The sequence below is a fragment of the Nicotiana tomentosiformis genome, chromosome 2 (genome assembly GCF_000390325.3).
Source record: "Nicotiana tomentosiformis chromosome 2, ASM39032v3, whole genome shotgun sequence".
Taxonomy (NCBI): Eukaryota; Viridiplantae; Streptophyta; class Magnoliopsida; order Solanales; family Solanaceae; genus Nicotiana; species Nicotiana tomentosiformis.
The window spans coordinates 179,331,649-179,347,373 of NC_090813.1; the positions used below are offsets into that span (position 1 = coordinate 179,331,649).

Below are 15,725 nucleotides of genomic sequence, written 5' to 3' on the forward strand. Positions count from 1 at the left end.
TTACCCTTAAAATTGGATAACAATTAAACTTATAATGTGGTTCTAAGGACACATGATTTCACTTAATACCAATTGATAAATATGAAAATTAATAACAGAAATAACCTATAAAGTAAATCAAATCAGTGTTAGAATGGAACTCAACCCTCGAGTTTGGATACTCTCGAACTGGTTGATGTAAGAACAATTAAAATATAACAAGATGATGAACAATAGTATAAACGAGAAAGAGAATTATATTGCTTTGATATATGTGAACAATGTGTGTTATAAATGATTAGAACCACTTTTAAATAGTAGAGGAATTTTACTTATGGTATAATTCTAATTACAGAAGGAAATCCCATGATTAGCTAATTAACCGTTTCTGATTTGATCCATTCCGAGATTCATGCCATGATCCTCGACCAGTCATTGGTATCTCGCCTTTCTGTTATTGTGCTATCTTCGATCTTGCTCGATGTCTGTCTCATTTGGCTTCGATCGCTACTAGCCTCGATCTCGACAGGTACCTCGATTCTGAACTCGATACCTTATCCTCGTGATTTAGTCTGTTCCGTTACGAGGCCATCCTTCGATGCAACCTCCCGGTCTCGGTCAAATAGTAAAATCGGGTGGGCCCGGTTTTAACCGTATACAGATAGTCCCCTCATTTTTTAGAGTGAAATGACAAGAAACGAATTGAGCCTTCGATTTTTTACCTCGACCTGTCATGATGTCATCCTCGTGACGTAAGTGACGGGAGTGACCGAGACGTCCCTTCGGTACAGTTCCCCAAGTCATTAATGAGTGTCAGTTGGTGGTCGGCCACTAGTGCCTTTGAACCGTCATCGTGAATCCAATAAATAGACCCATTCCTCATTGATTCAAACTTTACTTCCACTTCCTTCTAATCTCCAAAGCTTTTACATCTCTTAAGAAGTTGCTTCATCTTCTCAACCGGCCTGCGGGAAAATGCCGGTGGAACCCCGTCTTGAGGAATGCATTCTTAGGGGGTGCGCGCTAAACTCCGATTTCAAGACCGATAAAGCCTCGTCGATTCCTGGTAGATGCGAGCCAATATCGAGGTATATATGCTCGATAACTGAGGGATACCTTAAGCAGGTAAAGAAAGACTGCAACTGGGAGGGCAAAGAGGTGGTGATCCCGACCCCCGAAGAAGACATCATTACCCATGTGGAAGGGTTTTTAAGTGTTTACACTTACCCTTTCACGCAGGGCCCCCTCGACCCCGTCATCGTTGATTTTTGCTGTTAATATCAAATAACCCTAGGCCAAATCCATCCTTCCTTTTGGCGAATTGTTATTCGACTCCGATTCTTCGTGAGCAAAGTCGAGGGGCTCCCTTTCACCCTCGATCACCTTATCAGATTGTATAGCCCGGTTAATAAAACTCCAACGTCGGGCTACTAAAGTGTTGTTCTCGAGCATAGACGAGGACAAGGATCGAGGCTGGATGGGCCGGTTCATTCGAGTGAGGACTTTTGACCTAATCCCAGCCGAGAAGATGTCATTTCGTGAGAAATGGAACATGAATCGTAAGTACCGTCTCACTGTTAGTTTCCATGTATTATTTGTTCCTTTATCATTTCTCATTGATGTCTTTTTCCATGATGTAGCGATCGCTTGGATGCCCCGTGCGATTCTCGACCTCGAGAGCTAGGTTCGGAACCTGGCCTCGATCTCTAGATATGTCGAGCGCTCATGGCACGATTTAGCAAAGGGCCAATAGGAGGCCAAGAATCATGGTAAGCCCACTTTTTGTGTATTTGATGATTTGATTAAGATTCCCTTCTTCTACTTATTCAATTTTCTCGTGTACAGGCCTGGGCAAGGATGAGGTCATGAGGCCCCCGTCTGGTGAGGAGAAGACTTCGACCCTGGTTCCGAAGCCGTCGAAGGATAAGAAGAGGAAAAGGACCTCAACCTCCGAGGATCCAAAGCCTAAGAAGAATCCGGTTCGTAAGCAGAAGAAAGACACTGTTGCCCTGCCTGCAGATGTGATTCAACGGCTAAGGGAGGAAGAAGAAGAAGATGAAGACGATGGCTCGGAACTGGTGGCCCGAGTGTAGAAAACCATCGAGGCCCCAAAAGCCGCTGAGTTGGTGGTGGTTGAGGAGATTCCTCCTCGAGCTGAGGGGGTCTTGTTAAAGGACTCGGGAAAAGTCCCCAAGTCGTCGAAGATCGAAGATGCCTCCCGCCAAGATGAGCAAAAGGCGGGTATATCTGAAGGGGCTGGCTCCGAGGCCCTTCGCAGCAAGGAGAACGCCCCAAGTGGCTCACTTGGGGCAATAGATATTGGAGACTCGCCGATTCTCCTTGCATTTTCCGAGGAGGCAATCCGGGAGGCCCAAGCTACGAGGACTCCTCGAAGTAGACGGGGCCCATGGAGGGGAGGACCCCTTCCGTGGTTACTTTATCGGGGTCAAGGATGCTACTGACCTGAGTGAAGCATCGAGTCTCCTCGATGAGGCTCAACTAGCCTTGAATCGGGTGAGTCTCAACTCCCTTTGTCGATATCATACTTAGTTTATTTCTTCTCTTCCTCTCTAATTTCCTTTCTTTTTTCCGTATAGGCTTTGGCACTCCATCAGGAGGCGTTTTCAAAGTCCCAAGCAGAGCTGAGCTGATGTGAGGCCGACCGCAGAGGGCTCACAGAGGAGAGAAATGCCCTTAAACTTCTCAGTGGGCAAAAAGAAGAGGAGATCAAGGACTTTCGAGTCGAGTTAGCCAAGGCTCACCAAGATCAGATCAACCTGATCGAGAAGGTAATAAAAATCTTAAAAGCTCATGAGCTCGATTTGGGAACAATGGCTAACATTTCAATCTCATGGCTGCAATAGAAGGTCGAGAGGATCGAGCAGTTTCGCAAGGAGGTCAACATGATGAAGGCGGAGACCTTGGGGTGGAAAGAAAGTATGGACCGCTTTGTTGCTGAAAAAGAGATTGCTCGAGCCCAATTGTCATCAGTCAAAAGCCAGCTTCGAGGCATGAAGGAGAAGAGCTCCGCTCAGGCAAAGACAATAGAGGAGCTCGAGGCTCGGTTGGTTTCCGAACTTGCAAAGGCCAAATCTAAAGCCGAAAAGGCAAAGGCCGAGGCAGAGGCGATCGTGGCCGTCTACCAGGCCGATGCTGAAGCCGCTCAAGTCCAAGCGAGAGAGGCAGCTGAGACCGCTCAAACACGAGCACATTGGATTGCTGAACTCGCCAAATGCCAATCTCGGAGGGAAACCCTCGAGGAGATCCATGCTCGAGGCTTCGATCTTACCGACGAGATAATAAAGGTTAAAGAGCATAAAGCTGATGGTAGAGCGCTGGCCTCTTCCGATGATAATGATGATGATGGCAGCAAGAGCGGGACCGAGAATGGGGAGTACCTCGATAGAGAAGAAGCTTCCCCTGAGGAAAATTAGGAATCTTAGGCCTTTTCTTTTTTGATTTTTTGTGCGGGACCCTGATCGATCCTTGTAAATATTTTCGTATAGATAAAGATATTTTTTCTCTTTGACTTGTCTTTATTCTATTTTCTGCCTCGTGAAAATTCTATTTCATTCATGCCTTCATGCCTTATGGAGATTTTGCTCACAAGTTTGGGACTTTAGGCAACTAGACCGAAGTCGGACCAGTGTAGTCTTTAAAATCAAATGAGTACTTTCTCGAACTCGAAGTAGAGTGACCCTTAGGTTTTAGTAAGTAAGGACAATTTCTCGAACTCAAAAAATAAAATGGCCCTTAGGCTCTTGAATTAGGCCTATATGGCCTCAAAAGAATGGCTTTTCCCCTTTTTTGGCTTGAAAAATTAATTATAAAATTTTTTCATGCCTTAGCACGAGATACATTTGTACCCATTACGTTTTTCGAGGATTGGTGTTATCGAAATCCTTTGCTTTGTTATGCCTTAGCACAAAATTGTCCGGGAGTTCGAACAATTCGCTACCCCTTAGGGTTTTTCAAGGGTCGATATTATCGAGACCCTTAGTAATTTAGTCGAGGGTTGCCCTTTTTAACCGGTTTATGAGAATATTTGAAACCTGTTTCATAACGGAATTCGGACGTCTCCGAACCTTGTTAATTTGGCCGTAGCCTTTCGTTTGGGATTTGCCCCTTAGGCTTATTTCCCTGCTATACTTCGAACTCGTGTGTCAGTCCCCGAGTGGGGTGGCCATGGCCTATAAAATTAAGGATTGCCTTTTTAAGGTCTTACGATTTCGAGGTTTAGTAATTCATTCATGTCAATTGTTTGGACGGCAGTCCCCGAGTATAAGGTAAATTGTTTGAACTTCAGTTGTGATCGGCCCTTAAGCCAGTTTTCACAATAGATCATAAGTATGAAATTGTAAAGTATAAATTTCGCTAAGGCATGGAACATCTGGTAAGGAAAAATACTTCTTTTAATAGTTTATACATGCATACATGTTTTGCCATTAGGGCTTGAGTAATCTACATGGACATAGTTTATTTAACCGTTTGGTCCTTTACCTATCGAGACTCTGTCGACACGAAGTATTTTCCTTGTAACAACCCGAGGGTGATTCCCCCCAGTATTCGAGGTTGATTGTAAAGGAGCCTCGGATATTGTTGAATTGCTCTAAGTTAGCATGAACAATGGTTTCCTCATTAAAAACCTCGCCGGAAAAACCCATTTGGGACAAAAACCAGTCTAAGGGAAAAAGAGTGCAACGCGTGCTTTCAGACCTAAAGACTTTGTGTTTGAAGAATCCTTTGGTGTCTTCGATTAAACACCTGTAAATGGTTAGTATAAAATATAAACGAAAATGGAGAAGGTCGTACCTTAGCAGTAATATTGTATGAGGAGTGATATGTTCCAATTATTTGGTAATTATTCGTCGTTCATCGTGCCAAGTTTGTAGGATCCATTTTCGATGATATCGAGGACCTGATACGGTCCCTCCCAGTGCGGGCCAAGTTTTCCTTCGTTTGGGTCTCGAGTGTTAAGGGTGATCTTCCTCAGAACCAAGTCCCCAATTTTAAAGTGCCGAAGATTGGCTCTTCGATTGTAGTACCTTTTGATCTGTTGTTTCTGTGCGGCCATTCGAACGAGGGCGGCTTCCCATTTTTCATCTTGCAATTTGAGGCTTATATTCATAGCCTCGTGATTTGACTCTTTCGTTGTATATCAAAATCTGATGCTAGGTTCCATGACTTCAACCGGGATCAGAGCTTCGGTGCCATATACTAAAGAGAACGGTGTTGCCCCCGTATTGGATTTTGACGTTGTTCGATACGCCCAAAGGACTTCGGAAAACATTTCTCTCTATTTTCCCTTAGCGTCGTCCAATCTTTTCTTTAGATTTTGAATGATGGTCTTGTTTGTCGATTCGGCCTATCCGTTCCTACTAGGATGATATGGCGTCGACAGGATCCTTTTTATTTTGTGATCTTCGAGAAACTTTGTCACTTTGCTACCGACGAATTGCTTTCCATTGTCGCATACGATCTCGGCAGGCATCCCGAATCGGCATATAATATGGTCCCAGATGAAGTCTATGACTTCTTTCTCTCTAATTTTCTCGAAAGCCTGTGCTTCAACCCACTTAGAGAAATAGTCAATCATAAACAAAATACATTTAGCTTTACCTAGGGCCGATGGTAGAGGGCCGACGATATCCATTTCCCATTTCATGAATGGCCATGGGGATAAGACTGAGTGGAGTTGCTCTCCGGGTTGGTGAATCATCAGCGCATACCTTTGACATTTGTCGCACTTTCGAACAAATTCTTTTGTATCCTTTTCTATTTCGGCCCAATAGTATCCTGCTCTGATGACTTTATGAACCAATGATTCGGCACCGGAATGATTTTTGCAGGTGCCCTCGTGGATTTCTCGTAGGACGTAGTTGGAATCTCCTGGTCCCAAACATATTGCCAATGGTCCATCGAACATCCTTCTATATAGTGTTCCATCTTCGGCCAATGTGAATCGTGCGGCTTTCGTACGTAGAGTCCTCGATTCCTTAGGATCCGATGGAAGCTTCCCGTTCTTTAGGCACTCGATATATTTGTTCCTCCAATCCCAGGTCTGACTTGTAGAGTTGATTTCGGCATGGCCTTCTTCGATTACTGGCCTTGAAAGTTGTATGACAGTCCCCAAGCTAATCTCGTTGTCTTCGACTGATGACCCCAAATTTGCAAGGAAATCAGCCTCGCTGTTTTGTTCTCGAGGCACATGTTATAGGGTCCATTCTTTAAACCGATGTAGAGTCACCTGTAGTTTGTCCAAGTACCTCTGCATTCGATCTTCTCGAACCTCGAAGGTTGTGTTGACTTGGTTTACCACAAGCAGGGAGTCACATTTGGCCTCGATGACCTCTGCTCCCAAAACTTTAGCTAGCTCGAGACCTGCAATCATGGCCTAATACTCGGCCTCATTGTTAGTTAACTTGGAAGTTTTGATAGCTTGTCTAATTGTATTACCCGTGGGAGGCTTCAAGACGATGCCTAGCTCGGACCCCTTCACGTTTGAAGCACCGTCTGTGAAGAGGGTCCACACCTCCGATGATGTACCCGACTTTAATAATAGTTCCTTTTCGACCACGGGTACGAGGGATGGCGTAAAGTCGGCCACCAAGTTTGCTAAGATTTGAGACTTGATGGCCGTTCGGGGTCGATACTTGATATCGTACCCACTGATTTTGACGGCCCATTTAGCCAATCGGCCCGAAAGTTCGGGCTTATGCAAAATATTGTGAAGGGGATAAGTAGTCACCACACTGATTGGGTGACACTAAAAAGATGCTTTTAATTTCCTAGAGGCGCTTATTAGGGAAAACGCTAATTTTTCTAAGTGTGGGTACCGGGTCTCGACCTCACCTAAAGTTCAACTAACATAGTAAACAGAAAATTACGTACCTTGCTCTTCTCGAAATAGCACCCCACTTACCGTGATTTTCGAGACTGCTAAGTACAAGTAGAGTTGCTCGTCCGCTTTCAGAGTATGAAGCAGTGGCAGGCTCAAGAGGTACCGCTTTAATTCTTTCAATGCTTGTTGGCATTCCGAGGTCCATGCAAAATTGTTCTTATTTTTGAGCAGTGAGAAGAACCTGTGACTTCTATCTGAAGACCTCGAGATGAATCGGCCTAGGGCGGCTATGCGCCCTGTTAATCTTTGTACGGCCTTAACATTGTCCACGACTGTGACGTCTTCAATTGCCTTGATCTTATCAGGGTTGATTTTGATCCCTCGATTTGATACCATAAAGCCGAGGAACTTGCCTGAGCCGACCCCGAATGCATATTTCTCCGGGTTGAGTTTCATGTAGTATTTCCTTAGTATATCGAAGGTCTCCTGCAAATGTGTCAAATGGTCCTCTACTCGCAGGGACTTAACTAGCATATCATCAATATAAACCTCTATTGATTTACCTATTTGTTCTTCGAACATTCGATTTACTAAGCGTTGATAAGTGGCATCAGCATTTTTTAGTCCAAATGGCATTACATTATAACAATAGGTGTGGTACTTAGTGATGAATGAAGTCTTTTCCTGATCCTCCGGGTTCATTTATATTTGATTGTATCCGGAGTAGGCATCGAGAAAACTAAGGATCTCGTGGCTGGCCGTGGCATCGATCATGTGGTCGATATTTGGCAGAGGAAAAGACTCTTTAGGACATGCTTTGTTTAAATCTTTATAGTCTACGTACATTCTAAGTTTATTTCCCTTTTTAGGGACTACGACTACGTTTGCCAACGATTCGAGATATTTTACTTCCCGAATGGATCCTATTTTGAGAAGTTTGGCTACCTCGTCCTTAATGAATGCATGTTTTACCTCGGAGTGGGGCCTTCTCTTTTGTTTTACCTGACGAAACTTCGGGTCCAAGCTCAGTCTATGTGTGGTGATCTCCGGCGGGATCCCTGTCATATATAGGTGGAACCAAGCAAAACAATCCATATTATTGATAAGAAATTTAATGAGTTTTTCCTTGAGCTCGGGGGTTAACCCCGTACCCAGGTATACCTTTCGATTGGGTAGATGCTCGATCAGTATGACTTGCTCCAGCTCTTCGACTGTCGATTTGGTGAGGTCAGAATCCTCGGGGTTTATGAAGGATCGAGGGGTCCAGTAGTCATCGTCCTCGTCCGTTCTCTACTTCTCCGACTGAGTCGAGGCTGGTGGTTGTGGTTGCTATTTAGCTTCCTGTTTTTCTTTTGACTCTGATCCCTATGTTTACGAAAGCACCGATACCGGTATTACTTTGTCGACCTCGAACATCTCTTCGGCAATATGTTGTTCCCCATACACCGTTTTTACTCCATCTGGTGTTGGGAACTTCAACATTTGGTGAAGGGTTGAGGGGACCGCCCTCATGTTGTGAATGCAAGGTCTTCCGAGCAGTGCGTTGTATCTCATATCGCCCTCGATCATATAGAACTTTGTTTCTTGAATAGTTCCGGCTACATTTACTGGTAGGATGATTTCACCTTTTGTTGTTTCACTCGCCATGTTAAAGCCATTGAGAATCCGAGTTGTGGGTACGGTCTGATCTTGTAGGCCGAGCTGCTCTACGACCCTCGATCGAATAATATTGGCCGAGCTTCATAGATTAATTAAAACACGTTTAACCTGAATTTTATTCATAAGGATAGAGATTACCAAAGTATCATTGTGGGGTTGTGAGATCCCTTCTGCTTCCTCATCATTGAATGATAAAGTGCCTTCTGGCATAGAGTCTCGAGTTCATTTTTCCCTGGTGATTAATACTTTAGTGTGTTTGAACACGGGCCCTTGTGGAATATTGACCCCACCAACGATCATGTGAATCACGTGATGTGGTTCTTCCTGCTCATTTTTCCTATTTGCATCCCTGTCTCTGAAATGGTTTTTAGCTCGGTCGCTCAAGAATTCTCGAAGGTGACCCTCGTTGAATTGACGGGCCACTTCCTCCCTTAGTTGTCTGCAGTCTTCAGTTCTATGACCATGTGTACTATAGTATTTGCATATTTGATTAGGGTTTCTTTGGGATGGATCAGTTTGTAGGGGTCTGGGCCATCTAGTATCTTTGATTATCCCAATGGCTGACACAATACCTGATGCGTCGATGCTGAAGTTGTATTCTGATAATCGTGGTGCTTCTGTGGGATCGGCATGTTTATCGAAGCCACTTTTGCTCATGAGCCCTCAAGAGATCTGTCCTCGATCGTTCCTCCGATTATTTCAGATTGGATTGCATCCTGGGCCGTTGTTTCTACGATCTGCGTTGTATGGTTGATACCGATCTCTGTTCGACCAGGGTTCTCTGTCGATATCCCTTTGAGTTCTGCCGACAGGCCTGTTTGGATAAACGGAACTGGAAGGGGTTCCCAATTGATCATCCTCGACCCTGATCTTTGACTGGTACCGATTATGTACATCGGCCCAGGTTACCGCTGGATATTCAATTAAATTCTGCTTTAGCTGTCGTAATGCCACCGAACTTCGTTCGTTCAAACCTTGAGTAAAGGCTTGAACAGCCCAATCGTCTGTGACCGGTGGTAGTTCCATGCATTCTATCTGGAACCGAGATACGAATTCCCTCAACATTTCGTTGTCTTTTTGTTTCACCTTGAAGAGGTCCGACTTCCTAGTCGCAACCTTTATTGCTCTGGCATGTGCCTTTACGAAGGAGTCTGCAAGCATGGCGAAGGAATCGATAGAATTAGGCGGCAAATTGTGGTACCATATCATTGCTCCTTTCAACAAGGTTTCTCCAAATTTCTTCAGTAGAAAAGATTCAATCTCATCATTTTCCAAGTCATTCCCTTTTATTGCGCATGTATAATAAGTGACATGCTCATTAGGGTCGGTTGTCCCATTGTACTTAGGAATTTCTGGCATTCAGAGTTTCTTCGGAATGGGTTTTGGAGCCGCACATGGAGAGAAGGGTTTCTGTACGAATTTCTTTGAATCCATACCCTTTAGAATCGGCGGTGCCCCCGGTATTTGGTTAATCCGGGAGTTGTATGTCTTTACTTTCTTGTCATTTGCCTTGATTTTCTTTTCTCCCGATTCAATCCGTTTAGTGAGCTCCTCCATAATTTTTATAATGGCGGGGTCAGTCCCCGATTCGTTGGCGTTCGACCTTTCCGGCACAGGTTCGGTCTTGTGGACGACTTCTAGTTCGATCCTACTCAGTGTTCAATGCTAATTTTGTAGTTGTTCTATAGCGGCTTGTTGAGCCTGCAACATTTCGAATATCAATTGGAGGTTAACTCCACCATCTTCTCCGCCCTGCATACCTCGACTACCTGATCGAACTTCCCTGCGTACGCTACCTTCGATATCAATGCCCAAATTTGCATTTAGGGTGACATGTGAACTCACATCGACGGGATTTGCAATTGGTGCTCCCTCGAGGTTGGCCTGACGTGCCTCGATCCCTGGTGCGGCTATATTGTCATTTTTCCCGTGAAATCCGAGGTCGTTGTCACCATGTGTAGGCGCTGCTTGTGAGTTTGACATGTTTATCCTGAAAATAAAGATTCTTATGAGAACAAGTGTAAAGCAGTGTGTGTTATCAGAATCAGTATTAAGAAATCACTATTATCCTTGACCTCACGGTGGGCGCCAAACTGTTTGCCCTTAAAATTGAATAACAATTAAACTTGGTTCTAAGGACACGTGATTTCACTTAATACCAATTGATAAATATGAAGATTAATAATAGAAATGAACTATAAAGTAAAGCAAACCAGTGTTAGAATGGAACTCAGCCCTCGAGTTTGGATTCCCTCAAACTGGTTGATGTAAGAACAATTAAAATATAACAAGCTGATGAACAATAGTATAAACGAGAAAGAGAATTATATTGCTTTGATATCTGTGAACAATGTGTATTACAAATGATTAGACCCCCCTCCCCCCAAATAGAAACCCCCCTCCCCCAAATAGTAGAGGAATTTCACTTATGGTATAATTCTAATTACAGAAGAAAATCTCGTGATTAGTTAATTAACCGTTTCTGATTTGATCCGTTCTAAGATTTACGCCATGATCCTAGACCAGTCACGGATATCTCGCCTTTCTGTTATTGTGTTATCTTCGATCTTGCTCGATGTCTGTCTCATTTGGCTTCGATCGCTGCTAGCCTCGATCTCGACAGGTACCTCGATTCTGAACTCGGTACCTTATCCTCGTGATTTAGTCTGTTCCGTTACCAGGCCATCCTTCGATGCAACCTCCCGGTCTCAGTCAAATAGTAAAATCGGATGAGCCCGATTTTAACCGTATACACATAAGTTGGGAGTGACCAACTTATGACTTATGGATGATTTTAGCTTATAAATACTTGGCTTATAAGCACTTTGAGTGTTTACCAAACGCGTAGATAAGCCAAAAGGTACTTATAAGCCAGTTCGATCAGCTTATAAGCTTAGCCAAACACCTTATTAATCCAAACAAATTTTGATGAGTTGGGTCATAATTGTACTCTTATTCAACCAGCTTGATCTAATTAGCTCATTTGATAGTCATAATTTTCTCTTACAACTATAAATAAATGAATCATCAATTTATAAAGTCGAAAAATGCCTCAATTTGGTCGGTACATATCGTGATTATACGTTTAAATCATCAAAGGAATATCTCTTTCTGAGAGTTCGTACCAGAAGAATTTCATTCTGTGGTATGTTTCGTTTGATTAATTATTTCACCAGTATTCATAATTACTATTATCGGTCTCACTGAAAAATGTGTGGGTTGTAGTGCAACAATTAATTTTTACTGTCTGTTCTAATTTACGGTAAGTTAGTTGGCACTGAGATTAAAGAAAGAAAGAATGTCAAAATTTGGTATTAAATTTGTCATGATATTTTTATGGTTATAAAGCATATCATTAAAAAATAATTAAAAATAAATTATTTGCAAATAAAGACATCATTCTTTTAAAAATGAATTAATAAGAATATAATGTCATATAAAATAGAACAGAAGAGTAATTACTCCAATAGTACTGATGAATAACATACATTGACATGAGATTATCTACTTGACAACTTTAAGATTTTTTCTAAATGAATGTAATTTATCAAAATTCCATCTCTCTCGCATGAATCAATTGTCAGTAAAATCAGTGTCCTAAGTCAGAATTGCAAGACCAAAGATTCTCAAAAACTAAAAGGTGAGTCAAATGAAACCCATCCCGTAACAACTCCAAAATATAAATTATATTAAATGGTAGTAACTAACGATTACAACTTAAAGAAGTAGAACAACATTAACGAAAATACAAAATACAGAAGCTAAGTAAGATAGGAGAGATTCAAAGAAGGGATGAGAAGCTAGACATAGAATTGGGGATGAGAGGACTCAGACATTTTACTCAACAATAATCGACTGCCTATTTTTTGCCTAAGCTACTGCTATTTATTAATTTCTCACACGTCACATGTTCCTAACCCGGTCCCACAAATAAGTTTCTTAGTTTCCATCCATGCCCTCCCAAATATTAACTATGTTCATAACAATATCCCGGCCTCAATAAAAACCTTGTCCGCCAGGTTCAAGATAGAAAATTCTAATGAGAGAACATGAGCATTTGTTTTGTCTTGCACCATTGAAAAGGATTCCCATATGTAATCTTCCGTGGCCATCGGTGTAGTATCAGATATTGAGTCAAATACAGTGGTACTATCATGATCCACAACTATCTAACCATGAGAAAGTGGAGAAAAAGTCATCCCAGCAGCCATACCACTTAGGCACGTCACTTTAGAAAGCAAAGTAGGGAACTCATCACAATGCCATATTGAAGCTTGACCATCCACAGAATATCCGGAAGGAAGAGCTTGCTGGGCACTGCCAATTGCATTACATTGCAGCTGTGTAGCTTTATGTTCATCATTGTCCCGAAAGAGAGAGCACTTGGTTTCATGGTGAAATCCACCTGTATCAAAAACTTGCTGCCAGGTCGCAATATCCGGGTCACTGAAAGAAAAACAAACTGCCACTATGCCCTCACATCTTTCTACTTTATCATATAAAATAAAGCGATTACTCGATCGATGCAACTTTAAAACTTCACCAGTATCTAATGCATATCCAGAAATGGCAAAGGTGCTTCCCCTACCAAAGTCAATAAAACTAACTCCTTGTGCCTGAGCAGAGCTAATGAATCGGTATTTTTGTGGCGAATTAAGTTTCTGCAATGCCGCATGAGGCTCACACTTGAGATAATGCCCCTCATGAACATGAATCCGATTATACGAGTCAAAGGTATTTGGGTGATGCTTAAATCTAGTTGCTAATGCGGCAAGAAAGCACCACCAGTTGCTAGTCCCTTCACGATCCCCCCCACGATCATGTTGGATAATTATCGTGTTTAAATTATCTTCAGTTGTTGGAAACATTTGGCCCATAACAGCATTGTTCAATTTGTCAATCTCTGAATCCATAGCACAGCATTCCGGACTTGTCCGCAGTTCAACAGAGTGCACAACTTTGTTTAGGAAATCCAGTAGGAAGGCGGAGAAAGGTGGTTTCTGGAGTCGTGGAGGCCAAGGCTGAATGTTGCTAATACCTTCCTCCATATTATTTCTCTCTCTCCTGTAGATAAACTCACCGGGATCAAAAGAATGGAATATATTCTTATGCAATCGGATTCCAACCAAAATAATGAAGATGTCACTACTATCCCAAAATAAGTCACTCGCTTCATTTTCAATCAAAGTGTGCCCTGCTCTTCGAGAACAATTAGAAAACCCCCGAACCACAGTAGTTGTGGAGTTCTCTATATCCCCGTATGTTATTATTGTACCTTCTCCTTCAATAAAGACAAAAGTAAGCCCATAGTTACCGAGAACAAGAGTGGTATTACCACAAGATTCACTCTTCGAATCCAGATCTCTACTAAGAGCAAGACCAAGACTCACTATCCAATTTCTTGTAGCTCTAAGGTATGTGGTAAGAAAATTCGATCCAGGATCAAAGGGAGAGTCTAATCCAAAATGATCAGGTGAAAATGGATGCAAAGGCAAGACAAGATTAGCATGACCAAGGTCACTTAAGTGACTAAATATACCTCTATTTAGAAGTTGGTCATAAGTGCAAGCTAAAAGTACACAAAATATCGTCTCCAAGTTTTGGGCTAGCCCAAGTCCATATCAATCATCAAGCATGATGAAGTTACTCGAAATAGAGAATGGAGAACTCATAATGGAGCCTTCTCTATGATTGTAGTAATAATTATCTCTTTATTATCCTTGCCTTTATTTTCAACGACACTAGCACTATCATTTGCCGCATCAGTCGGAGCAACATGATACATCGAATCATTAGGTAAATGGGTCTCAGTAGTCTCCGTTGTCAGCGTAAGCTCCTTGTGTGGTTCCCACATAATATTTGGCTCAGGAATAACATCTTTAGACCAATAAGATAATTTATCGGACACCTTGCACACCCTAACCCCATTATTGTTGTTGCATTCATATGGTTCAACCAACTATTGTGGCAAAAGGGGTTCAACTTCCTCTTTGTCTTAATACAAAACTGAATTGCAGATCTCCTCGGGTGTTGATAGCTTTATTTTAGTATCGACAATAATTTTATTTTCCCTATTTGGCTTTTCCGCAAACACCTTGTAGGTAATGTTCAGGTTGGTGTTCTCTGAGTGCGCATTCCTGTATTGAGGCAAGGGAAAGTTGGCCATATTGCTCCATGATGGAATAGCAGTAGCCCGTGCCGGATAAGCGTCCACTATGGTAAGCTTTCGAAGAAAGGCTAAATGCCTATCAGCTGCTTCCCGATTCCGAGCTCAATAATGAATACACAATTCTTCCACGAAATGGTCCCAACCCTCAAGCTGTTTGTTTCGAACTAACAAACAATACCAATCCAAAGCCTCGCCATCTATATAACGAAGACAATGGCAATTTATGATCTAGAAAAATATTATAACGAGTGAAATACCGCTCTACTTGAAATACCATGTCGCAGGGTTATCACCGTTGAATCTAGGTATTTTTATCGATATAGCTTCCATGGACGCATGCAACCCAGGGAGAGATTGAGGAGCAGTCCAAGCCATTTTCCCCATCAACTCCTGTGACATACATTGCATCTCAGCTATATCCTTGGAAAAGGAATCTTTCACCTCCTTCACAGATTCATTAACGAGAGCCTTGAGTTTTATTTTTTGGTCCTGCATTGGAGACCTCTGGATGAAAGCACCAATGCAACAATTCTAAAATATAGATTATATTAAATGGTAGTAACTAACGATTATAATTGCTCATATGAAGGCACAAAGCTAGTACGAATGTTCCCACTGTCAATCTTGTCATGAATAAAATGACAATCTACTTAAATGTAAATGATTCTTTCATGAAAGACTGGATTCTTTGTTATGTGCAATGCTGCTTGCTGTCACAATAAAGATGAATAGGGGAAAGTAAGTCACTTCCAAACTAGACAAAATTTCCTTTAATCATTTCACCTTACTGATTGCCATTGCCACAGAACGATATTCAGTCTCTGCAGATGATTGAGAGACGGTATGTTGCTTCTTAGTCTTCCAAGATATGGGTGAATCACCCGACGAGATAAACCAATATGTGAGCGAGCGTCGAGTCAAGGGACAACCAGCCCAATCAGAGTCACACCATCTATAGAGACGTAGATCACATTTGCTTTTCAACAAAATACCTTATCCTGGATTCCCTTTCAAGTAGCGAATAACCCGTATTGCTGCATCTCAATGCTCCTCTTTTGGTTGTTGTATGAACTGAGA

The 15,725-nt window shown here is 42.3% G+C and overlaps 1 protein-coding gene across 1 annotated transcript; it reads left to right on the top strand.

Moving 5' to 3' along the window:
- The first annotated feature begins 2,918 nt into the window (after positions 1 to 2,918).
- On the top strand, positions 2,919 to 3,413 carry LOC138906181 (uncharacterized). The gene has a single exon (XM_070194706.1). The coding sequence runs from the start codon at positions 2,919 to 2,921 to the stop codon at positions 3,411 to 3,413; it is 495 nt and encodes a 164-aa protein (XP_070050807.1).
- Positions 3,414 to 15,725: the final 12,312 nt, after the last annotated feature.

Excerpts from the sequence above, each read along its gene's own strand:
- LOC138906181 (XM_070194706.1), top strand. The coding sequence starts at position 2,919 with ATGGACCGCTTTGTTGCTGAAAAAGAGATTGCTCGAGCCCAATTGTCA.